The 27776-nt window shown below is 42.8% G+C and overlaps 1 protein-coding gene across 1 annotated transcript; it reads left to right on the top strand.

The window, feature by feature from the left end:
• Positions 1–690: 690 nt before the first annotated feature.
• LOC308307256 (UDP-N-acetylglucosamine transferase subunit ALG14-like) lies at positions 691–27230 on the top strand. Its single transcript, XM_080752430.1, has 4 exons — positions 691–816; positions 3063–3214; positions 4549–4671; positions 26038–27230. Exons 2-4 carry the CDS (start codon positions 3092–3094, stop codon positions 26266–26268), a joined length of 477 nt encoding a protein of 158 aa, XP_080608556.1. The 5' UTR covers positions 691–816; positions 3063–3091; the 3' UTR covers positions 26269–27230.
• The last annotated feature ends 546 nt before the right edge of the window (positions 27231–27776 follow it).

The raw sequence follows: 27776 nt of genomic DNA, 5'->3' as shown, positions 1-27776 counted from the left end.
TCTTTTCCTGTTAATATTTATGTAATTCACAAAACTGACTGTGGAGGGCAGCAAAACACCATCGATGATGATGATGCGTCTTGGCTAGACTAGTACACTCCAAAAGACGCCTCAAGAAGGAAAAGTCACATACGTCACAATGATTGGTGTTGAACCGGAGCAGTACAGTTGGAGATCTGCTAAAAGAGTTTTATATATTTGAAAACTTGAAAAGGGATTTTCTCTATATTGAATACTTTTTGTACATTTTTATGCCAAAACTTTTAATTGTAGGCCTACGTTTAACTTTTTTAAAGTACAATTTGAATAACGGTTTGATTGATTGATTGATTGATTGATTGATTGATTGATTGATTGAAGACTTTATTAGAATTTTGCATAGGACAAGTACAGTTTCATTTCATGACAGTAGCCTGTAACAGTTCACTGGTACAACAAGGTCCACTAAAAGGATCGACAACTCCTATAACATTGGATGACAGACAAATAAAACACAGTAGGAAACTATATAAAAGTATAAGAAGAAAAAACACGATGCAAGAATAAATGGTAGTCTGTTACCAGTTTCGAATGAATCGTCTTCTCCTGTCCTGTGTAACCTTTCCTTCTTCAATGTACTGCTTGTGCCTTTGATCCTCACGGACTTCCGTAGCATATTAGTGATCATCATGTCTCTGCCAGCAGTGTTGTTAGGTATTGCATGTACAGGGTTGTTATTGTTGTTATTGTTACTGGTGAGGTTGCTGATTGTTGTTAAAACTGTCTGTAAACCCGGAGCTAAAGGTCCCGTGTGTGTGCTGGTGGTTGCTGGGTCAGGTAAAGTAAACACTCTCTCTGAGTTCTGACTGTCACAGTGCTCATGTACAGAATGCTAACTATCTTAGCTTTGTTATTTGTTGTGTGGTATTTCTATTTATTGTTTACCATGCATGCGAAATGTCACAGCTTGTCCGCGTCCGTGTAGCCGTGTGTGTACACATTTTTACAGTCTATGGGTTGGTTCCCTTTGACAGTGACTCACCACTGTGACATCACAGGTGATATCACAGTATGTAAAAGTAAAAAGTCCAAATATGGGTATTCCCCAGAATCCCTTGTATGCCCATATATGAGATCCCTGATGTCATTGATATATATCACTGGCCAGATGGCCAAGACATGGCCCATATCTGTGTGGCTGGTTCAGATAGGGATCTCCATGTATGGGCATAAAATATATTGTATGTTGTGATGTCATGGGAACCATTCTAACAAAATCCCTTTTATGCCCATATATGGAGATCCCTGATGTCATCGATATTAAGCCCATATAACAGGACTTCATATGGGAATGCCCAATTTCCCATATATGGAGGAAGACAGCCCATAACTATGCGGCTGGTTCAGACAGGGATCTCCATGTATGAGCATAAAAGGGATGTACTACATGGATCTCCATATATGGGTAACTGGTCTGATATACATCACTGGCCAGAAAAGGGCGAAGTCACATGTCGCCCTGAGGCAAGAGAGTCTCACATGCTGTATATTTATTTGACAACATCAGACAAATATGCAATACTGTACCATGCTAAAACATCCTATAAAGGAGTAGAAAACGAAAAATAGAAATATGAACAATACCACCTGTTTAGCATTTATTCACGAATATATATATTTAAAGATGTCTTTATATATTTTTTGTTTTAATTTCAGTTAAGCAGCAAGCTAGATAATGCAAATTTAATTTGCAATCGCAATAGGACAGGTTTACGTGACTGCAAAGACAAAACAGAAGTGGGGGAGGTGGACATGATCCACTGCAGTTGGCGCTTCTTTTTCTTTTTCTTATAATTTTTATCCCACGATTTTGCAACCCATTTTCACCCAGTGCCAATTGCCTATGTAATCCTTGGCTCTGCTCTCCCTCTGCCGCGCCTGGGGAGACAACGGACTGACCTCATGCTTCCTTCAATGCATGAGTAGTCCAAGTTGTTTCTTTTCACCTGACAGGGGGGATTTCCCCGGGATGGACGTAGCACGTGGAAGGAACACGTTATTCCAACCAGTTCCTTTCCCCTCCATCAGGCGCCCCGGCTGGCCAGGGGGAGGCATTATTGAGACCAGGATTACTGCATATTTTTGTGAGAGTATCAACCCTAGGAGACACGGGGAGAACATGCAAACTCCACACAGAAAGGCCCTATCGCCGACCCCACCTAGGGTGTGGGCGCTGATGATGCGGAGGGAGAAACACGCCCCCAGAACCCACAGCGTCCCCCGGCGGGAATCGAACCCAGGACCTTCTAGCTGTGAGACGAAGCGCTAACCACTGCGCCACCGTACCCCCTGTAGTTGGCGCGTCTGAAGTATTCGAAAAGTGTGTGTGTCACTGTGAGCCAACAGTCTGTCCCGAGAATATAGTAGCTGCAACATTAATCCAGGCATTGACACTAAGGCTTGCCCACCTGCCCCCGGCAGGTAAATAAAACATCAGGGCAGGTGAAGTTTGCTTTCAGGTTGCCCGACAGGGCAAGTGCTCATTTGAGAGGGGACACAAATGTCTCTAAACACAACACGAGATATCTGTCTAAACACCTGAACGTGGCCAGTGCGCTGTCTTCTGGTCTGTGGAATGTAAAATAAGAGCACTATTTACCTAATGTGCTGTTTTTACTGTTGCTACATTCAAAAATATAAAATAACAAGTGTGAAACCATAGACATATTCAATCATAGTATTTGGTATTTGGAGGTATTGAGGTATGACATTTTATCGCACAGCGCCAGAAAGTAAAGAAATAAGTGTTAAATTGAGCGGTAATTAAAATTGTGCCTATCATTTTATAATGGACGATTTACTTTTCGGGAAAGTGGGCATTACCTTCGGGCAAGTAGAACATGACCTGTACTTGCCCGATGGGCAAGTGCCTCTGAGACCTTAGTGTCAACCCCTGATTAATCATTTTGTTTCAGAAAAGAGATCAGAGAATCACCATGGCAGAGAATGAGGAACATAATTATGTTGATATCCTGTAACAAAAAACCAAATGTAACAACAGTGTTGTGGTGTATTCTTTACAGGGGGTCACACCACTGAGATCCTTCGCCTGATGGAGAGTCTGTCGCCGTCCTACAGCCCTCGTCACTACGTCATCACAGACACCGACAAGATGAGCGAGGACAAGATCTGCAGCTTTGAGAGCTCAAAAGATCACGCAGACTCAGAGTCGAAGGTAGACTCTGACTCAATAGACCAGGGGTCTTCAACGTTTTCAGGCCAAAGACCCCTTTGCTGAGAGGGAGATAAAGCAGGGATCCCCACTACATATTGTATAAAATTGTGTTGAAGATTTTTATCGACTTGTTTGACAGCACTGTCATCGGTCTATGTAGGATTCATGTTAATGTGTTTTTTCAGACCACTTAAATCGTCGATACTTAGTAAATTTGACCTTTCACTATGTACTTGGTCTGTTGAAGACCCCTGCAATAGACCAATTATTTGTTTACAAACATTGAGACTGAATGTACAGGTGACTGTTTCATGTAATCAATTCCCAACAGATCTCCAATCCCTTTGTGTTTGGGGTGTGCTGGTTTCAGTTCATTTAACCTCCTCTTGTGTGTTGGCTAGTGTCACATTGCATCGCGGATGCGACCGTTGTGAGCTTGGAGGTCTGCTATTCTCGGCCGTTCTCTGCGTGAGACGGCGCATACATTAGGCTTGATGGACTGCAGCTGGGCGAGCAATAGAAGCTCTGTGCAGTGATCATGAGCAGTGCTCCCTCCATTCTGATTACGGCGAATGGAGGTAGAGTTTGAAGACTGGACAGTTTTGAATCGCTGTTATTGTTTACAATCACCAGAAACCAGAAAGTATTACCGTACGTATTACAAGAATGAGAGATCGATCCTAAGCATTCTTCCTCCACACTGGGAGAAAAACAACATCTGAAAGTTGGATGGAATGCATTTTTTACATGTGAGTGCATTGACCAGTTATTTTATGGTCCAGTAACTTATGAGCAGTGGGGTTCATTTGGTGCCGACCTGCATGCGCATACTGGTTCTTAACAGTGTTACGTTGTATGATAAGGGGTCTACAGAAGTAAATGCATGAGAGAGAGAATGTATCATTTGACATGATGGTAAAAAAAAGCCTAACATTACCCAGCAGATGGCGCTATCATCCTTCTTATTCAGATCTCAGGTGTAGTTAGTTGTGAAATTGGAATTGGATGCAAGATGGTTCATATTTGTTGGCAATGTCTTCATGTTTTCCCCTTGTTTCTGCATATTTTGCAGCATTTGAGCTATTGCTCATTTACACACAAAACAAAGCATCTGACACCGCCGGTGTGTGTATGTTCATTGAAAATAATAATGGGGGCGGCTATTTTGAGGCGCGCCGTCCGCAGCCGGTGTTTACTCCCCTTTAGCCTATTCATTTGTGAATAGGCCAAGACATGTAAATGTCATGTCAATGTCAGTGATTTAGCCCTAGTTGATTAATTGTGTTTCAGATGTCTACGATCCCTTATTATCATGTGTTTCTCTCTCCTTCTAGTATACCATCCACCGGATCCCGCGGAGTCGTGAGGTTCGTCAGTCGTGGACTTCCTCGGTGGCCAGCACTCTGAACGCCCTCCTCTACTCCCTCCCTCTGGTCTTCAGGCTTCGACCTGACATGGTATGTAGTCTTATAGACCTGACATGGTATGTAGTCTTATAGACCTGACATGGTATGTAGTCTTATAGACCTGACATGGTATGTAGTCTTATAGACCTGACATGGTATGTAGTCTTATAGACCTGACATGGTATGTAGTCTTATAGACCTGACATGGTATGTAGTCTTATAGACCTGCCATGGTATGTAGTCTTATAGACCTGCCATGGTATGTAGTCTTGTAGACCTGACATGGTATGTAGTCTTGTAGACCTGACATGGTATGTAGTCTTATAGACCTGACATGGTATGTAGTCTTATAGACCTGACATGGTATGTAGTCTTATAGACCTGACATGGTATGTAGTCTTAAGGGTGATTTATACTTACTTACCAGCTCAGTGGCCTTGTGGTTAGAGTGTCCGCCCTGAGACTGGGAGGTCTGGGTTCGATCCCCGGCCGGGTCATACCAAAGACTCAGAAAAATGGGACCCAGTGCCTCCCTGCTTGGCACTCAGCCTCAAGGGTTGGATTGGGGCTAAGTCCCTGTGACATACTAGCGTCATGTGCAAGGGGTGTAGTTGTACATGAAGCTGCCTCACGCTACAGAAACAGGAGATACGCTCCTGCGCTATGGACCTCATGACTCTGCAATGCTTACTTACTTTATACTTGGTTGCGTGCTGTTGTCGTGCCCCACAAATAGACGATCTGCAAGCCCATAAAGTGTCTTGGCACAGTGTATTGTGAACTAATATAGATCTGCAATCTGCAGCGTGCACACCAGGCTTTTTAAGTACACTCAGTAGCCATTTTCAAACTAAAATACCGTTCCTTACAGAGTAGTAGATCCACATTCAGCTTCATGCTAAGAATGCGTCCTGGCGGACAGAATACTTAACGTATATAACAAAATAAAAAGTAGTGTTTTGTTAATTGTGTACAATCATTCTTACGGATGACGTCTGCACTGCTTTGGTATGCTTTTTGGCATTCTTGTCTTCTTTTCAGGTTTTTCTCTCATCCAATCATTGCATGTATAAAAACAACAAACAACATTTTTAACGTTTAAAAAAACACTGAGCATGCATTCCGCTGTTCCAAGTTTTCACATGCTTAGCATTAACACCCCCATGTGTAATCAACACCCTCCCACCATAGTCTTCTGTTGACTTAATGAGCAGTGTGCTTTGGGACACTAGTGCTTAGCTCAACAGTAAACTTGTTCAAGGGGAACTTGATGGTTTTATACTGGCAACCTCCAGGTCACAAGTTCAGTATTCTGATGTTTAGGGCAGTGGTTCTCAAACATTTTTTTGGCTCAGGTCACCCCTGTCAATAATGTTTTCATCCACGGCACCCCTGAATGACATTTTTACGTTAAAGTACCTTACATTTATGTCAAATAAGATATGTCCGGAAGAAAACTTGAGACAATTATTTTTTGTACCAAGTACAGTGCAACTAGCACCCCTGGACTTGTGTCAAGGCACCCACTTTGAGGAGACAAACTGCAGTTGCCCATATATTCATATGGGTGCCATTGTGCTCTCTTATGGATGCTGTGTGAATAATATGGTGCATCGCAAAATTTGTTTAGTGTTGTCTTGCAGGTGATACTTCACCATTGTCAGTCTCCGCTGCGCTAATTGATTCTTTGTTATGTCTCCCATAAACCCACTGTACTTGACAATTTTCTCACATTGTAAAGAACGTCTCGGCCAGCTGCCTGCCAGTGTGAAATGTCTTCCAGTGCTGTTAGTAGCAAACCCTCGTTCCTCTTTCTGATTTATGGGTTTCACATGTTTTTGGAGCTGTGTGAAGCACAGGCTCCCTATACGTGGCCGTGTGGGTCTGTCTGTGTGTCTGTATGTAGCCTGAACTTCCTAAACTTCGGCACGCCACTAGTCCCACAGTTTTGCCACCACACACTCGCGCCATATGTCAAATCGACCGGCTTACTCGGGAATCGTGGGCTATTACTTTTCTAAGAGAAAGGTTCTATAGTTTAATTGATATTAATTTATTAGTGAATTAATTTTCCCCATTGACTTATAATGGGAATCGCAAAAACTCACATTCAATTATTTGTCTCTCGCAAACCATAGGGGCTAGAGTTTCAAGACTTGGAGAGGAGGTTCATAATGATTTCAAGGATTAAATAAAAAATAATTGTGTCATTTGGCCGCATGGTGGCGCCATAACACCCCACTTTACGTTTTGGCCTGTAACTCTTGAACCGTAGGTCGGAAAATTAAAAATATTTTTTCCCTGGATTCCTTGGGTCATGACGCATCTCCCCATATAGGCCACGCCCATTTGCGCCATGATAGATTTTCCGCCATCTTGAATTTTCTCCAAAACACACTTTTTGCTCCTTTTCCTACATATTTTCTTCAAATGTCACAAAAATCGGTACACATGATCCACACACACACACACACACACACACACACACACACACACACACACACACACACACACACACACACACACACAGCTCCACTTCACACGGGTGTGATTTTTATATTCCAGGCTGTTTTGCTCCCAGTGACAGGTTTTCAAAATATAATATAATGTATATACCGGTATATGTATATATGTATATTGTCACTGTCGGGTATAAACCTTATTTTCGTAAACGAATGCCCTACTTGATCACACTACAGCGTCACACAGAAGCATCAAAAGTAGCAGATCTACAAGCTCGTGTCAAGCTTGTAGATCTGCTACTTTTGATATTTTTCATTTGAAGTTCGAGTATTTTCACACACTTCATATTTATTTTCTATTCATTTTCCAAAGAAGGAGGATTTTATTTTTTATTTAATCATTATTATTATTATATTTTGGGGGGGGGGGGTCCTTCCTTGGCATGGCAAAGTTTGTGAATCCTTGTGTTAAGCAGAGGTCATTCTCTCGAGACAAGAGTCAATGATGGCTACGCAAAGAAAAGGGACAAGTGGGCGGTCCCTTTTCTTGACGATGGCTTGCCAGATTGAGCAGAGGTTGATCTCAACACCCATCCCCCAGCAGCAGATGTCACAAAGTGGTCTACAAATAATAGCATTCCTTTTGGAAACGACGATGTCGAGATGTTGGCGTGGTATAAACTGTTACATCCATCTCGCTGTTAAAACAGAATACTTCTGTAACCGTGGTAAAGTTAAAGTACCTGCTTTTGATCGTACTGTCATAGTTTTGGGCAGCTACCCTGATGGAAAACGTTAGTTATTATCTCATGCAAAAAGGGATCGGGACGGGAACTGAAATGGAGAATATCCTTGTGAACTGTTCCGTGCACGTCTTTCCACCCATATGAAACCATTGTGAAGAATTCCAACGCCAAGGCAGCCCCAGGCTGCTGACCAATTACCCTCGAACATCTTTCTGCAATTTGTAATTAGTTGGCGTGTGCGTGCATGAGTCCCTGAGCGAGCGTGCGTGCGTGTGTGTGTGTGTGCGTGCGTGCGTGCGTGCGTGCGTGCGTGCGTGCGTGTGTGTGTGTGTGTGTGCATGCTTGCATACATGTGTTCAAGCATATCGTCACTGTCCGGCAAAAAACCTTGTATCTCCAAGTTTCAAATTTGCATGTTCTTTCCGACAATTAAAGCCCTGCCTCATCATATAAGACTATTGCACAAAACTAGTGAAAATAGCCGATCTACAAACACACAATGTGCTGTACAGTACAAGGTTTCTGCCCGACAGTGACGATATGCAAGTGCTCACAGACGTTCTGGTTCTGTTCAGAGTGCTGGTGTGTTACTGCTGAATGAAAGTAGAATATCTTGGCTCGGTTCACGAGGGCAAAGTTAAACCTACAGCACATTGGCTTACAGTATGTTGAGCATTACTCTTTTCACAGAGGATGCATGTGCAAACAGGCGTGACACTTTCCATGAAAAGAACACATTTTATTATCGTGCATTAAAAAGGTGATGTTTCAGTCAGGTATAAGCTCAAATGGCTTTTTGGAAGCTTCTTTTCACAAAGGAGAAACATGAGAAGATAAAGTTCCACTCAACTTTATTGTCCGTTTAACCAAGTACAGACGTGTACTTCACACAAGTACAGGAACATAAATGACATATAAACTAAAGCTTTCTAAAGATAGTGAGACTTATTAAAAGGAGAAGGCAGTGGGTGACGAGGGATTTAATTTGAGAGCATGTCATCTACTATGACTGAAGTGTGTCATTATAGAGTTCTGTGTCTGGATCAGATTGTAGCAGGGAAATTCTGCCGAATTATTAGCTTAGGCGTTCTGCTGTAGCATGGCCACCATTTCTTTTTCCATCTGACTTTCCAGAGAGAGAGAGAGAGAGAGAGACGGTTCTCTGCAGGAATGAGTAAATCGGGCCCCCTGAGTCTCCCGTCTCTCCCCCCTCCTCTCCCCTTCACTGGCCCTTTCCTCTCCTCTCCTCCTCTCCCGCTGTCTCCCCTTTGGCCTGGGTTGTGTAATGGTGGATGGTGGTGGAGGCAGGGGGAGAAGGGGGCTTGTTCACAGGATGTGGCAGGAGCTGACTGGTTCTTCCAGCCGAGAGAGAGAGAGACAGACTGAAAGAGGGGGGTGGGGGCAGGAAGGGAGATGTATGTAGCATCAGGTTTCTCTCTCCCACTCTCGGAGAGCTGAGAGGAGAAGAAATGAGGGAGGGAGGGAGGGACGAGGGAAAAGTGGGGTGTATTTATTGGGGCGGAGTGCTGTGCGACTAACAGGCAACTCCGGGGCGGCCTTCTAGATCAGCGGCATCTCCGTCTAAACGCTAGTCTTATTAGCTAGTGTCAGAATACAGGATGTAATCTCCTCATTCTCGTTATTGTCTCCACCAGCCGAAGGCTGAGGGAGAGTATGTTTTCCCCTCCGTCCGTCCGTCCGTCCGTCCGTCCGTGCGTCCGTCCGTCCGTTTGTCCGTTACCAGCTAATCTCCGGCGCCGTTGGCCCGGTCGCTGCCAAACTGTGCACACACACTCCCTCGATACCAATTCAGAACCTCTGCCCCAAATATTTCACATGGGCCTGTTCTAGCGCCACCAGGAGGCCGACTTTTGCAAAACTAACTTTTGCCAGTACTCCTACAGATTTTGTCCAAAAATCACGTAAATCAGTAGACAGTATCTCTACAGTCATGTGATCAACATGGATGTGTCAGATTTTCCATATTCCATCCTGATTGGCTAAAACTGGCTTTCAAAGTTTGCAGGATTGGTCAGTTTTGAATAAAATGCCTGAAATCCTGAACGCAGTGTGCGATTTTGGTGAAATTGTGCATGCACATTCCCAATAGGCAGAGGAATAAATGCCACTTCAATCAAATCAGCCTCATGGTGGCGCTATAACAGGCCGATTCATGTTTTCACCTATAACTCCACCGATTAGTGTCAAACTTTGTATGCGCACTCCTTAGAGGCCAAGGTAAAACCTTTTCCCTGCATTTTTTACATCAGCCTTTTATAGCGCCATCAGGAGGCCGACTTATGTAAAACACATTTTTGGATTTACACTACAACATTTTCAAATCAGCCTCATGGTGGCGCCATGAAAGGTCTAAGATTGGTGAAGAACACATGCCACCCTTTTTACATTGGCTTATTATAGCACCACCAGGACGCCTGGCCTGGTGGAGACCTGCGCTCGGACGTGCTCGGAAGAGCACTGCTTCTAGTTTGGGACTTGATTTTGAGAGCAAATTTTGATTTAGCCATAGTCATAGTCTTTTGAATAAAATGTACTTTAAGTCATATTTTGGTCATCTGAAAAGTAGTCTAGTTTTAATCGACTAAATGTACAGTTACACAAATGTATTTTGGCGGGCCTTCGTGGCGTCATAATGTCTGATTTTACACTTGGTTAAATGCTGAAAATAGCAGATCTACAAGCTCACAACTTGTGAGCTTGTAGATCTGCTATTTTCAAAGCACAACACCTGAGCGCAACCAAACATAAAATGTCTTCTCCACTAGTCCCTCCCAAATATTTTCATCTATTTCTTATTTGTTGACTAAATTGTCAACATATTTAGTCTTAGTTTTGGTCATCGTAGCAGTTTTTGTCAGTGAAAGAAGAATCGAAAAATCTTCGTCCTAGTTTTAGTCGATGAAATCAACACTGTTTTGGAGGAAAGGGGTCACTCATCACTGCTGTCTCACTATCAGTAGTAGTAGGTCATAATCCTATTTAGTTTTCATTGAGACTCTCTAGTCTAGTGCAGTCTGCGAGGTGCTAATTTGCCAGCAGAAATAACGTCATATCTGGAAGCCATTAGCTCACTGTTTTTCTCTTTCGGCTCTCATTTACTACCGTCCGTCCCTTTTATCTGTGGAATGTCCGATTACGTTTGCACAGGCGGCCACTGCTGGCTAGTTTCTTGTCTACTTAACCAATGTTGATTTAGGGTCAGCCGAAGGCCTCCCTTCTCCTGCTGACCCCTAACTCCCTCCCCATGGCTCTATCATCTCTCTTTCCAAGTAACTAAGTATATTTACTTATGTGCTGTATATTCCACTTTCAATAAAACTTTTGGTAATTTCCTCGTCTACTCAGGCTGTTGGGAACACCCTGGACAGTTTTTAAGTTGCTTGATTCAGTGTTTAGATTTATTTAATATTCATTTAATCAGACAAGCCCTAACTTAACTTCAAACTTCATTTTAACCATGATAGATTCATCACAAACACCCGCTCTTTGTGTTTTTTCATTTATCTTTTCTACATTGCAGTATTGATACTTTTACTTAAAGCTATACTGTGTAAGTTGCTAAACTAGTGGTCAGTAGCGGTATTGCTTTTTTCGGACGTTTTTCGCCCGTTGTCGCCGTGGACCACCGGAGCGGGGCCGCAAACCACCGCCGCAAACCACCGCGACCGATACGAATCCGTAGAGGGGTAGAACGTAATTTTCTGGCCAGGATTTGGGGAGTAAGAGGCAAGAATCCTTCACCATCGTAAACACTGTAGCTGAGGGTGGCTACTTCCTGAAGAGACGGCCAGACATGCTGTGATTGGCCGGTAGTGTATCATGTGTGTATGATCCGCGATGTGATTGGCCAACGTATACACAACGTATACAGATGATGCAGATGACGTAATTTTGCCGTGAAATCCCCCCCCCCCCTCACGGCTCATAGAAAACATACTGTATAAAGAGAAGGCTTTAGAAGCTGAAATTAACGGAGTGGGTGTTCTAAAACTTTAGCGATTTAATAGTTAGGACAACTTTAAGATTTGTTCTATAAAAAAAGTTACATAGTATAACTTTAAGTAAGTACTTTAATGTAAGTACTTTTTCCACCACTGACCATTAACTCACTCCCCAAGGCTCTTATCATCTCTCTTTCTGTCCTCCTCTCTCGCTCTCTCCCCCTCGCTCCCTCATCGCCACTGCTCCGTCACTGATGGGGGTTTTGAGGGGGGTGGGGGCAGCATCATTTCTGCACACATATTTGAGGGCAGCGGGGCAGGGGCACATGCGTTTATTTGTTTTGACCAAACTTGAACATCTCTTCTCCCATCTCTCTTATTAGGGCAGCCGTGTCAGAGAGAGGGGTGGGATCTGTGGGTGGGGAAAGGGGATGAGGAGGTGGTTTAAATCCAACTTTTGGAGTCAAGTCTTGGACATGTTGGGGGTGGGGGTCAGGAAGAGGGGAGAGGAGGGAACTAGGGGTGTAGTTTTAGGAGGTTCTCAAGCGTGTGTGTGTGTGTGTGTGTTAGCCATAAAAGGACATTTGTGAGATCACACTCTTTGTCATTCATGCATAAACACTAACAGACACACTAACAGCGCCACCATAACCAGATGTGTCTTGTCAGCACAATCTTGGCGACGATGATGAAATCCTCTGAAATATTTTTAATATAATTAGCCTCAACCCAGTAACCTACTGGGGGACTCCCTCTTTCCGTGCCGTTTCGCCTTGATTGCGCTTAAACCCTAACCCTTTAACTTAAAATGAAGACGCTAAACTAAAACTACTGTATATGCCTAAACCTATCCCAAACCTCACAAACACTATGCCTAACCTTAACCCTAACCTCACAGAAATAATGCCTAAACCTAAACTTCAAAACCCTGTTCGCCTGGGCGAAACACCTGGGAAAGACATCCTCCCAACCTAATGGACCATTAACACTTTGCCGTCCGAAATAGAATGGTGGTTGGTAGATTAGCCGTGAAATTTCTATTATTGTATTGTGATCTGAGACATAGACCTAGCCTAGCTCAGCTATACCATCCACCCATGTTAAAACAAGGAGGGGATATATACTGAGGTTAGTTAGCTGCATAAGTATTTAGGCTGGCTATGCCAGGCTAATATAGACCCTACTGCTCTTAACTAGCCTGGCATAAGGGGAACACACACTGGACGCGGAGGCGGAGCGTAGCGGCGCGGCAAAAAATACGGCCCCATTATTTTCAATTAAGTAAACCACACCGGCGGTGTCAGACGCGCGCAGTCGCGGGTCTGCCACCTCGCCTGCCACGCCGATACGCCGCTGTTCTATTTTTCCAGCGTTGCCGCGCGGTGAACATGTTCTCCCATGGTTCTCCCCACCGGGGGAAATGGATGTGCTGTGTGGCAGCGTGCCGCATCCAGTTGGGGTTACTGCGCGGCACTTCACGTGCGTCGATACCGTGACGCGACGCTGTGCAGCCGCCCGCGTCCAGTGTGTGCTCCCATTAGCCAGACATATCACACGACAAACTGTGTATATTTCCCTTGTGTTAGCAATGGATAGAGAGTTTAGCTGCACTAGGCTAGCTCTTAACTACTTTCAACCCGCCATGTATTGCATTTTGAGTCTAGTTGTTTTTTTTTCTTGCCTACAGTGACATACCAAAAATAATGATAATGTTTGTCTGTGATCCTTCATTCATAACTTAATTCAGATTTTTTTTCCCATAGATGCCATTCATGATATATGTGGGGGGAAAAGCTTCCTCTGCAGATATGAATGATTATAGAAAATGCATTCACAGTTTTTTAGCTGCTGTCTTTTCTCTTTTACTCTAGTTCAGCCCCAGCAACTCATCTTAAGCCAACGGATGAGTGTTGGTTTATTGAATCACTCTATAAATAGCTTAAAAAAGACTAAGGAAGGGCCCTGGGCTTTCACAGTATATACAGTAGAATACTGTAAAAGGCAGGCCAGGGCCTATCTACTGAGTAGATGAGTAAAACCCCTTTTCTGTTTGCAAATATTATGACGTTTTCCAGTGGGCAAAGTGGAGGCAAATGTAAATCCAAAGAGAACACAGACAGGATTGGGATTAATGTCTGTTTGAAACATCTGAGGGTAATATTCAAGTTTAGGACAGGACCAGAACATATGATCTGCTTGTTGTGCTTTACAGCCTGAAGAAGGGTCTGTGTTTGGACATATTTGAGCTAATGTGGCATTAGTTAAAATGAAGAATCACCCATTTCCAACATTGAACTACAGTATGTCATGTGTTGCAACACAACCCGTGTTGCCTAGAACTGGAGGATTGATTTTTTGGGTTTGTATTGTAAAGTACACCTTGATGACGTCATCATGTACTTTGCAATACAAACCCCCAAATCAATCCTAGACATTGTTCAATATTGAAAATGGGTGGCTCTCCCTTTTAAGCGAAGCCTTAAAACAACACCCTAGGGTGCCGCATAATACTTTAATACTATTTGGAATTGATCAACATCAAGTAGGTCAGGAGTGGCTTCTTGTCGGCATCAGCCGGTAACACGCATTACGATTCTCTCCCCGTTACAATGCCCTAGAGAGATGAATTGCTGAGGTGGAGCACCACACCTACCGTCAGCTCCCAGTACTTGCTGCACGATTTGCCGCACCCAAGTGGTGCTACTCATACACTGAGTTGGCGCTGCACGGGATCGTACCCATGACAAATGCGAGAGCTCTACCCACTGAGCTACTGTACCAGGACACAACATCACTTCAGTTCAACCACTTAAAACCATCTAGTCTAGACTTAGTGAAACGGACCTGAGTTGTAATGTATTTGATGCAATCTTTTTTCAGTCGACAAGTTTCTTCACCAAATATATCAGATCTACAAGCTTTGTGAGCGTGTAGATCTCTCACGTTTTCCACGTGACATACTGTATCTTGGGGGGAAAGATTTACATATTTTACTGTAAAGTAACAACGTAATTCAGGGGTGCTGTGGACGAAAAGGTTATTTACAGGGGTGCCCCTGTCTTGCCCCTGTCTTGCTTACAAATGACTTGTCGACTAAAACTATGACAAAAAATGTTTGTCGACTGGGTTTTTTTCACTGACGAAAACTAAATAAAAACTAAATAAAAACGAAGCTGTGATGACTAAAACCAAGACTAAATATATTGACAATTTCGTCAACAAAATAAAAACTAGACTAAAATGTTGGGGAGGGACTGGTGGAGAAGAGTCATTTTATGTTTGGTTGCTCTCCGGTGTTGTGTGCTGAAAATAGCAGATCTACTTGTAGATTGGTTATTTTCAGCACGCAACCAAGTGTAAAATCAGTCATTACGATGTCATCAAGGCCTGCCAAAATACATTTTAGTTTACTAAATCAACTATAGATTTAGTCGCCTAAAATCTTATGATATTCAGTCGACTAAAACTAGACTAAAACAAAAACTTTTCAGGTTGACTAAATAATGACTAAAACTAAATCAAAATTTGCTGTGAAAAACAACACTGAAATGAACACACACAAACAGACAGGACTGATTACAACATTACCCTGCCGTGCATTCCTGCAGGTTAGGGTAAATATACAGGAAACAGAAGACTCATAAAAAAGAGAGATGGGCAAGTTTGATGTGGCTCAGGATGAAGCTAATCCGACACCTATGTCCATACAGCCATCTGGATCTCATGACTTAAAACGCAAACGGCATATAGACTAAATAAAAGGTCTGTTGTCCAGCCCTGGACAGTTCTGTGTGTGAGTTTTTAGCTCTCTATAAAGCTGTGCTTCACTCTTATTTGTTCCACCGCAGGCTTCAAGACCTATCCACCATCTGTTTTACCTTAACCTTATTAAGCAGTCAGTGAGCCGCACAATGGAAAAGCCTTTTTCACTCCCTGGGAGCCCAGATTCCAACCATGAATATGATCTCCTCTCCCTCTCGTATCGCCCTCTCGTATCATGTCACGTTTGAAAGTTACTGACAGCAACCGTAATCAGACTATACGGGAATGAACAAAAAATGTTAAGATGGCATACAGGCAAAATGTTGCATTCCTGGTTCCTAATTGCTCAGGTACTCTGACTTTGTCCGTTTGAGTCGAGAGGCTCCCGAAAAGGCTGTAGTTTTGAGTCGTACTTTTGTGTTCACATCAATTACGCAACTATGAGAGAATGTGAACAGATGTGGGAGGTAGATACATGAACCTTTTTAGTTGTCATATACATCATCTGTTTGCGGGACAGGCCCCCAGCGACTCACCACCACAGTAGCCTACATTTGTCAGATCGCCACACCGGTCTCCAGCCGTCAAAAACAATAACACCAGAAAGCCGTCACATTTGCAGACGTTTGCGTCAGGCAGCTTTGCAAAAAAAAAACACTGGCCCGCAAATCTATCACGATGAACCACCCAGCCTCGTGCGTGCAGTTCTCTCTGTCTGAAGGGGAGGCTAAATGATGAAGTTGCGAACCCGCCAACCCGGTCAGCTCGTAAAACAAGGCCGTCTTGATGAATTGATACTCGTCTGGAGATTAATGTGAACGCTGAAATAGCCTTCCAAGAGCCTCCTCCCTGCCCTCCCTGAGCTCTGTCACACTGTACTCGCGTGGTTGAGACCGACTGCGATGAAACAATAAACTACTGTAATTCAAGACGTTGTCCTCATGAGAACCTTAAAAAAGCTTTGAGAGCCCATTGCTATGGATCCTATGGTATTGTTAAAATGGTAAAAGGTGCACTTATGTATAGTGCCTTTATCCAAGGCGCTTTACAATGATTGTGATTACGTTCACCCATTGACACACACATTCACACACGGATGGCAGAGGAAACCGTACAAGGCACCAACCTGCTCATCGGAAGCAATAAGTCTTGCTCAAGGATACTTCGATACTATCTCTGGGGGAGCCTGGGATCGAACTGGGAACCTTCCGGTTCCCAAGCGGCCGCTCTACCTCCTGAGCCACTGCCGCTCTCATAAATGACCAGACGGTACTGCTTTTCTCACCCAAGCCTCGACATGCATGTTAATTAAAATGTTTTGTTCAACACCTGCTGTTTAGTCAGTAGGAAAATTACAATCGTGTTTGTCTGCCTGCGACGAGTCGGGGAGGGACAGAAAGTGAGTGACAGACAGACACACAGTCACCCTCTGTTGCTCAATAGACCTCACTGAGCTGATGACAGAGTGTAGTCATCATCATAATGTGTCCCCACGCCCCGTATCTGTTATATCTACGGATGCAGACCTTGTGATTATAAAAGCCTCCACCTTGACCATTGTTTAAACCATAACCATAACAATCGTTTCCCTGAATTCAGTACAACCTGCTGTTTATCTCTGAGTGTTAAGTGATACGGACACGGACCGGTGAGTTATAGCTTGCAACATCCCCGGAAGCAACAAGGTCAGGTGGCTTCTATTGCTGCTGCTGCTACCAAGCAACAGCATCACTAGTTCTACTGTCCTATTGCACACATCCATCAAGGTTCAAGGTTATATTTATTGACACATATTGTGCACAGGTACAGGCTTTATTCAGCTTCCTTCCTTGAGTATGTAAGTATGTAATATACAGTACGTACTTGCTTGCCATTTCACCATTTGCATTTATCAGTAGCTGCCATCCACTTTTAATCTTGACAAAGAGGTATTAGAAGTATGGCAAAGTATTATTAGTTGTATAATTATGGGCATGAACCTTCATCTATTCGATTGCGGGAATCTCTTGTTATTGAGTTCCTTGCTGTAGAAAATTAGGACTGTTCAATATGAAAATGGCTACAATATTATTAGAATTGAATACTTCATACCTGTGTGGCTGTATGTACAGTATGCACTGTATGTATATATGTTTTAATGTCAATTCCATGTGAAAACGTGGAACATGAAAGCTTAATAAATCAATAAAAAGCAACACTTGGGTGCCTGGGGGGGGAAAAGAGAAGACACTTTTTTTAGGTTGTATCCACGACTGTGCAGCGCCTGTGTTGTCAGATGTGTCATCCAGCCAGTCTGTGTGTGTTGATAAATTACAGTCTTCCAACAGACAGACAGGTGTGTGTAGCATACCTGTTATCTGATGTCACACAGCTGCTAATCATGTCCTTCTGAGCACACAGTGCTGCCGTGCCACGTCAGAAGGCTATGACGAAAAATGTCTGTCGATTAACTTTTTAATCGACAGAATTTTTTTCGATTGGCTATTTTCAGCATGCAACCAATGTAAAATCTGCCATTACGACACCATCAAGGCCTAGACTAAAACTGCAGATGACTAAAATATGACTAAAAACTAAATTAAGTTTTACTCAAAATCAACACTACGAATACGTGCCACAAATAATATGCTGTACAATGGAATAAAATAGCCTAAGCAGTATTGTATTTCCTACTCATTCCTCTCTGTACTTTGTACAAAATGGTTTCAGTGTAAAACTATTGGGAGATTATAAAATATAACAGTAGGCAAATAAAAACGTTACACTTTACACCGTTCCTCAAAGAAATGAAAAATATGTGTAGTGCTTATCATGTCGGATAAGGGCAAGATAATGTTTTTGATTGAATCATCTGTTAGTCAGAAATGTAAACGGCACAAGGCACAGTCAGGCATTTGCTAAAAAGATAACACAAAAAGTGTGTGTGTGTGTGTGTGTGTGTGTGTGTGTGTGTGTGTGTGTGTGTGTGAGTGTGAGTGCACGCACGCAGGGCGGGGGGCTTGTTGGTGGTCTATCGTTGATGTGCTAGAACTGTAGCCAGGCTGCCAGTGCCAGGAAAGGCATGCCAGGAATGTTGGAGCCAGGTTTGTGAGCGCAGCACCACAGAAAACCCCAGATTAGACAAAGATCACTCTTACAGCAGTTGGAAGAGCGTCACTATAATACCAGCACAAACAAACAGCACACTTCTCCAGGGGGAGGAAAGAGAATTGCTATAAATATATTATAATACATTGTAGAATTATACACACTTGATAGAGAACGCCCAAATGTTTAAAAATAACACTGATTATTTTTGAATCCATCCTCTTCCGTTTATGGCTTGCAGGTATGAAGACACCATTGCTGAATATTTTCTAATCTTTACAGAATCCACTGCTGCAGTAGTTCTGTAACATGTATTATTTAAAACAATAATGTGCTCTGATATGGGATCATATATCTAATTTGACAACGATTCTTACACTGTCCACAAGTACTTGCAGGATGTTCTAAACTCAATCATACTTGTGCTAGTGATTTATTCTACTTTTGAAGGCTTATACTTTGTATTACATGCAGATGAATTTGAACCAGTACGAACGCGAAGACCGCTGTCAATACTGCAATATAGAAATACTCTGTTGCAAGTAAAAGTCAGGAATTCAGAATTTACTTGAGTAAAAGTATGAAAATGTTGGCATCAACATTTACTTTAAGTACCAAAAGTAACGTGAAAATAGCAGATCTACAAGCTCACAGCGCATCACGATGCGCTGCGTTGTGAGCTTGTAGATCTCATGTATTTTCAAATAGCCTAGGTATAAAATAGGGCTAAAGTGTTTTATGTATCTTCTGTAATAAAAATAACTGAAGTTTTCAAATAAATGTAGTGGTAAAAGTACAATATTTGGATCTGAGATGTACTGTAGTGGAGTAGAAGTACGGTAGTCAAGTACAAGTACAAATACCTACACTCAAGTAAGTACAAGTAAAGTACAAATAATAATTATTTTGGAAAATGAAAAAAATACAATACAATACAATAAAAATACATTATTAAATAAATGAAAAAAGTAATTGAAAAAAAAAAAACATGAGTCAACAGTACTAAGAACGGGTGTTTTTGATGAATCTATCGTGGTTAAAATGGAGTTTGAAGTTACAATGGGTTTGTATCAATATCAAATATCTAACTATTGAATCAAGCAACTTAAAAACTGTCTGGGATGTTAGTTTCCAAAAGCCTGATTAGACGATAAAATGACCAAACGTGTTTTTGAAAGTGAAATATCCCTTCCCCTGGCTCCATCACTACTGCACCAGAAATGGGCTGCTGGTCTCAGCACTTCTCTGGTGGTTGACAGACAGCAGCCTTGTTGCCAGTAACAGGACCAGCAGGAATATGTGACATCTTTTAAACACTTTAACCACCGCTATCTATCACCCCTTCATTTGGACTGTATAGACTGGTTGCCTCCAGAGCTGTGGTGTTGTTGAGACTGCTTCTGTAGCCTGTTGTTGTGTCAGGGTCTGACTGGACCTTCAACACAGGGCTCTATTGCATCAATAGATTACAGCATAACCATCCAAGTACCCCGTGTTTAGCCCACCACAAAGAGTAAAGAGTTCTCAATCGACCTGAAAATTAAGACCCGGCCCTAACTGGGGCCTATTGGGCCAGCCCGAGGCTCGGCCCAAAGTTATTAGGCCAAGGTCATATCACAGTCGATAAAGGTATATAAGGGATGATTAAATACGTTTTCTCAGTTGAGTGCTAGATCCAAAATCCAGTACACATATTGTCACGGCCCCATATATTGGGCCTGTGTGGTTCTGTGGGCCTATGCTTAACTGTCTCCCCACAGGTCCTACTGGAGAGATGTGTGAGGTGCCAATCAGGTGTATTGGGAGCACCTGGCCAGTGTTCCGGGTGCACTATAAAGGCTGGGTGTGGCACTCAGTCTTTCTCTCTCTCCATGGCAGCAGCACTTTAGTTATTCCTTGGTTTGCACCATTCAACACCCTGCACTACACATACCACACATCCACTCACTGACACTACTGATTCCACTGATAGACACATCCCATATGATCATTGTTGCACTTTCAGTTGATTTATTTATTGTTAATAAACGTATCTTTAGATACACTTTTAAGACAACCGTGTGCCTTCCTCCTCTTTGTCATGGCCTAAGAGCCAGGTCGTGACAAATGGGGGCTCGTCTACTTGTCCGTCCTAAACTTGACTTGTGCTGTTTGGGAAGAATTAGAACTCGGTTTGGCTGTGACGTTGTTGAGCAGGTAAAGTAAACGTACTGTTTTTGTTGAAGCCTGTAGACCGCAGGTTTGTCACGGTGTTAGGAGGAGGTACACGGTAGTTGAAGTGTTTTTGGTTGTATTTGTTAGCTCGGTTTAGTAATACAGTATTTGATATTTTGGTTTGTGCTGCTGTCAAGTAATTGGTATTACAGCAAAGTCAGGATGGGAGTGACAGGTGTGTCTTGTCTGAGGGGTGGTGATCCCACATAGGTTTAACAGCCTTTCCCCCTGTGGTACTGGCTGTATTTTGTTGTTTTCGTTAATTTATCTTTTTAGATTCTGTTCCACACAAGCTGGGATAGGGTGGGGTCACTGGGAGGCTTCGCGGGAGGCTCACTCAGGAGGACCACCGAAGACCAGGGTTGAGTGAGTTAGTTTAGTTATGTTAATGCAGCTGAGGTAGGGGGGATCACTGCACCTGTAGGCACACCTGTAGCACCTGTCCTGGCTTTTCAAGGTTGGAGAGAGAGCACTTTTTTTTTGTTTGTTTGGTTAATAGTAATTTAAAGGTCACTTGTCCACATAGTTTTGTCATCATAGTTTTCTCTGTCTGTATTGTTTGGTCCAGAATTGTGTCAGTACTGTAAGTCTAAGTTTTGTGAGTTCCATGTATGGGAACTGTAGATCAGTATTGTAATGGCAGGAGTTGTCTTCACCAGGCCGGTGCAGCTGGGAGGCAGTGTTGTATCTGCCAGGCTGCAGGTGGCTGGGAGGTGTAGATTTGGTTTGATCCTGTCAAAGTTTGCGATTTGTCTTGCCAAGCCGGAATGGCTGGGGGACAGTGTTCGCTGCCTCTTGTCCTTCTGACATATGGGTCGGTTGGAGAGGGGGGTTAGGTTCGGGCAACGCTGGATATATTGATGTGGGGCTTGGTGCACACTCCCGGTGAGCTGGGAGGAGCCGCCACTCTGGGTTTTATTCAGGTTGGCCTAGCTGGTAAAATGTACTGAAGGATTTGACTTTGTAGTTTATCTGGATCAGAACATGTTTTGAGAGAGTGTCTTATGTTGGACTAATTGACCAGTGTTTGGTCTCTTTTCACATATTGCCTGACTGTCTCGTTCCTACCTTTGTCCCTGTTCCTCTCCTCTTAAATGCTTCAAGAATACCGGTAATCTTAATTGCTGGGGGGTGGGCCTGGTGTGCTGGGAGCAGATGGGATTGGTTGGAGTGAAGGGTATTTAGGTGTTTATTTTCAAACTTATGATATGATTGTTTTGGTTCACTTATTGGCTGCTAGATTGGCTACTAGGGTAATATTGGGACTGAAATTAATTTAGGGTCTTGTCATTATATTTAGTTTTAGTTTTCTTGGTAAATTGTCTGGTTACATCGGTTTGGTTAATTTTGGTCTGTATGGTGAGTTTGTGCAGATTCCCATCCTTTAAATAATTAAATCATGAATTTGACCAAAGCATTTTCTTGCTGATTGTTAAAAGGTCTAATCTCTCAATTTCTCTCAATTTCAACAGTTGCCTGGTGGGAGATTGGTGTCAGAACTGGTTACGGCAGGTGATGAACCATCAGACCACGGGGAGTGTGTCTGTGGTTTTAGGTGAGGAGGTGGAGGCTGACCACGTCCGCCCTAACCCACAGCAACCGTGGGGAGGGAGGGGACGCTCTCTCGTCCCATGGTTGAGCACGGAGCCGTAGGTCATACTGTAAGCTGAGGGGGACTCGAGGAGTCTCGGCTGGCCTTCCATCTCTGAGAGGTGGAGCTCAAAATAAGAGTTGATGCTGGGGATGCATTAGGGCTAGAGCTGACAGGGCATACCTGAACCCTCAGCCAAACACTGCCACTTTAAAAGTATTTAACATCAGCAACATCAGCAAGCAAATTTTGTTCTATTTAGTGTATTTGTATTTGGCTGCATTTTGCATTTAAATTGGTGGGTAAGGCTGCACAAACTTATGTTGTTTCTGTTGGAGAACGACTGCCAACCCAACTTTAGTCTTTGTAGTATTATTTCAAAGTAATGTTCTGGTTTTTCATTATTAAGTTACACAAATGTGTATTAAGTTATATGTGATATAATATATTTTCGATCAACTGTTATGTTCCTCGGTCCCTTAAGGAACCTCTCTTTGAAGGGGGAGGGTGTCACGGCCCCATATATTGGGCCTGTGTGGTTCTGTGGGCCTATGCTTAACTGTCTCCCCACAGGTCCTACTGGAGAGATGTGTGAGGTGCCAATCAGGTGTATTGGGAGCACCTGGCCAGTGTTCCGGGTGCACTATAAAGGCTGGGTGTGGCACTCAGTCTTTCTCTCTCTCCATGGCAGCAGCACTTTAGTTATTCCTTGGTTTGCACCATTCAACACCCTGCACTACACATACCACACATCCACTCACTGACACTACTGATTCCACTGATAGACACATCCCATATGATCATTGTTGCACTTTCAGTTGATTTATTTATTGTTAATAAACGTATCTTTAGATACACTTTTAAGACAACCGTGTGCCTTCCTCCTCTTTGTCATGGCCAGGTCGTGACAATATAAAAAGTAGGAACTGAAAGAAAAATCCCCAAAAGGTAACGCATCCAAAACTTTAAATCAATGGAGGACAAATTGGCCTACTTAGATTTCCACTATTGGCAGTTTGGCACACGCCAATAAAAAAGGCTATGAGTCTGCTCTGATGAAGGCTCATAGCCAAAACACATACTTTGTCCTCAATTGATTTTAGTTTTGGATGTGCTACATTTCAATTCCTACTATTTATATAGCCTATAAGGGATGATGTTGTGGTCAGGGGTTGCACCCCCAAGTGCATTTGTTTCCTTTAAAGATGCATTCATGGGTGGTGTGGGTTTTGGGGGAGATTTCACCTTTCACCACCACTGGCACAGTGCTCACTCGGTTTGCCTTGCTAATATATGATATGTTCTCCTATGGGCTGGCTTCGTTATTTTTCCTTCACATCATTGAGCTATGAAATGTGCTTCTCATTTGCATGCAAGAAGTACAGGGGCGGTGTCACTTTTCCATTCCAAGGCTATAAGGGCTTTTAGCAATGTAACTTCCAGAGCAGCACGCAGCGTGCAGAGAGGATATAGCGAAGCTAGCGCGTGCCCAGAACGCTACGTCTGTCTGTACTGAAGGGGGTTTTGATGAGTTCTCCAGACCTGTGGGCCCTGCAGTCCCAGCATCGTCTCCCTGTCTGCCTTCCCGTAAAACTCCCCAACCCCTAAAACTTCACTCCCTCACTCTCTCTCCCTTTTGCCCCGAAGGCAGTTTTTCATCTAAAGAGCTTTCTCTTCGCTCTTTCTCTTTTCCCCCTCCCTTTCTTTTCCCTTCCGTTCAGTCTCGCTGGCTTTACCTCTCGTGCCCCCACGCTCTGAATCACCTATTTTTCTTCTCTTTTTTTTCCTCTTTTCTTTTTTTATTCCTGTTACTCTCTCTCTCTCCATGGAGAGAGAGAGCGTTTCAGAGGAAAATATTGTACTTATACTCCACTAGAATTATATAAAAATTTTAGTTACTAGTTACTTTGTAGATTATGATTATTATTGTGACAAAACACACTACAGCCATATATTTTTTTATACACTTTGAAATACAACGAGTACTTTCTACTTTTGATACTTTTTAAGTACATTTCGATACTGCTTTGTAATTTTTCCTCAAGTACATTTTGAATTTCCAGACTTTTATTTGTAACAGAGCATTTTCTACATTGCAGTATTGATTGCGACCGTAGGTCGCAGTTTCGTATGTGAACGGTCACAGCTTGTCCGTATGTATCTCTGTCCATAACGCCTGACACTGTGGTTCCCCTGACACATCACTGTGACATCACAGGTCATCCTTTTATGCCCATATATGGATGTCATCAATATTAAGCCCATATCTAACAGGACTTCATATGGGAATGCCCATATATGGAGGCCACATCGGCCACATACCACACTAACAGAATCCATATATGGCCAAGACAGCCCATATCTGTGTGGCTGCACTGGCTGGTTCTACAGACAGGAATCTCCATGTATGGGCATTAAAGGGTATGATGTCAGATGTCATAGACATCATAGGACTTTCACATAACGAATAACTGAGTAAGCATGTTTGGGATCTCACAGCATATCTCCATATACAGTAAATGGATCTCCATATATGGGTACCAGGGGTCTCCATATATGGGTAACTGGTCCGATATTCATCAATGGCCAGATGGCCAAGAATTGGCGCAACCGCATGTCGCCCAAAGGCATCTTACTAGTACTTATACTCAAGTAAAAAGTAAAGACATGTCAGTATTTCTTCTCCCACCTCCCCCCTCCCAGCATTCAGACCGTATACACACAGGCCAGCAGAGTTCAGCACATTCCTTTATTCAGAGTGATCGAGCAGAGGCCAAACTTGCTGATTTGTCGCTTTTCTTTTACAAGGGCCTTGTGAAATGCCTGGGGTTCTGTCGTATGTTGAGACATACAGTCTCATCCCTCCTCCTTCTCTGTCTCCCTGTGTCTTGTTTAAAAGCCCTGGAATAATTGTATACTTTAGCTATTGAAAAATAGCAGATCTACAAGCTTGCAGCGTGGCGCTTGTATATCGACCCGATTCTATAAATGTCTCCTAAATCCTAAAGGGTTTCTGAAAAACCTATGTTTCTATGTCAGTGGTCCTCAAACCTTTTCATGTCAAGGACCCCCAAAATGATATGTATTTGGCCGTGGACCCCCCCCCCCCCCCCCAGAAGCAAATATTTGAGTTTGAGTAAAAAAAATATATATATATATCTAATATATCAAAGATTAAAAACAAACAAAAAGAAACACGATTTTTCAAAAATAGCAGATCTACAAGCTTGCAGCGTGGCACACGCTGTGAGCTTGTCTATCTGCTATTTTTTAATAGTTAAAGCATAAAATAATGGTTAAAGTAATAATGCGTTCTCAGCTCCCTCCTTCTTCATTCACTTCACTTTATTTTATTTATTTATTTACTTATTTATACATTGCTCTTACATATATTTTTTATATTATGCTTTAAAGAACTAGTTTTTTAAACAGTGTTTTATTGTAGCAACATTTCTGTTTTTATGTACCATGAATGTATGTTGTCTTTTTAACCACTGCACAAACAAAGTTCCGAAAGGAAAATAAAGTTCTTTGAATTGAATTGAATTGAATTCTTCTCTGTCTCCTCTGTGTCTTGTTGAATGTTGTTTCAGGTGCTGTGCAATGGCCCTGGAACCTGCGTCCCTCTGTGCGTGGCGGGGCTCCTGCTCGGCATTCTGGGACTGAAGAAGGTCCCGATCGTCTACGTCGAGAGCGTGTGTCGAGTCGAGACGCTCTCGCTCTCCGGAAAGATCCTCTACCCCGTCTCGGACTACTTCTTCGTGCAGTGGCCAACCCTCAGGGACAAATATCCCAAGTCGGTTTTCCTTGGAAGAGTAGTCTGACTGTTCTTTTGTTACAAAATGTGAATCTTTTTAGAAATGGGACAATTGTGAATGTAAAAAAAACTATCATGTACAGACATGCATACGATGCATCAGACTTTATTGCATAGGGACAAATATTCCAAGTCCATTTTCCTCGGAAGAGTAGTTTGACATCCTTTGTTACAAATCTTTTTACAATGTGGGAGATGTGTCAGTCTTTATTGCATAGTGTTGACATTGGAATGCTTTACATACTGTACATGGAACCAGTCTGTTTATGAATCTTCAGATTTAATGCTACTAGCATTAGGTCATCCACAACATTCCGGTTTTGTATAGATGAGAATACCACATACTGTACACCGCAAGTACTGTACACAGAAAAACATACCCAACTGACAGCGTGATGAAAACTGCTGTCTCGCCTGCATTTGGGTGATATGACTCTTGTCCCTGTTTCAGGCACAGTGACAAAGGCAAGACTGAACAGGAATGTCTGCAAAAAAGACGTAGAAATCCATGAGACACTCTTAAACCTTTCATCGCTCAATGAATTTGGTATTACAAGGGGGATCCCATGTTATACCATCCCGTGAGAAGATTTTAAAGGTGATACACCATGAAATTTCCTATTTTAAAACCTTTTTTTGGGGTCCCACTAGCACCTTCTATCCTCAAATCGAATTGAATAATTTGAATTTGACCTTGACAGGAGATGCCATTTCGCCAACCATTGTCAATTCAAGTGTGTGTATGGTGGCGGTTGTCTGAAGGCACATGTTTTATACCGCCCAGCCTTTTTATTTGATGTTCTGTACTTGTACGACACCCCATAATAACCCATCTCTATCTTTGGAAAGAGGCAGAGTGCAAATTAAAAGCATATTTGTGCACTTGCATCAAGTAGGTCTCTAAGTCTGGTACAATCCTGGCACATATGAACGGAATAACCCATTAGCCTACTTTACTTTTTTCTCCACTCTGTGCCCAATTTAACCATTGGCAAAGTGTATTAGTGCTTGTCAGCTGTAGTGTATCTGTATAATCATTAAAGAGACAACACTTTAAAAACAAACCCCACTGTATTGTCTTTCAGGAATGTGCTTTCGGGTGTAAGAATCATTGTTACTCGTATGTTTGTGTTTCCTGTGTGGTTCTTTTCCTTTTCCTGGACACGGCTCGGAGGGCAGGAAGAACATGGACTAAAATGGAGACGATCTGAACATGACCAACAGGGAGGGTGAAAAGGTTCTGTGGCCCCGGCCGACATCTGGGTCTATTTATAGGACCTATCTGTGAGCATCTGTGTGAGAAACAGACTACTTATATATCTGTGTCACATGATAAGAGAGGGCTGTGTCTTAACTCTTTGGGTGCATTGCTTAAAACTAGCTTGCGTGACGTGAACTTGGTCACAGAAGACGCTGTCAGTGGTGGAAAAAGTACTCACATTCTTTACTAAAAGTAAAAGTATCAATACTGCGATGTAGAAATACTGTTACAGGTAACAGTCCGGAATTCAAAAT

This window comes from Nannobrachium achirus, assembly GCF_963921795.1.
Source record: "Nannobrachium achirus genome assembly, chromosome: 21".
Taxonomy (NCBI): Eukaryota; Metazoa; Chordata; class Actinopteri; order Myctophiformes; family Myctophidae; genus Nannobrachium; species Nannobrachium achirus.
The sequence above is the reverse complement of the archived record's forward strand: the minus strand, read 5'-3'. Positions and strand labels throughout refer to the sequence as shown.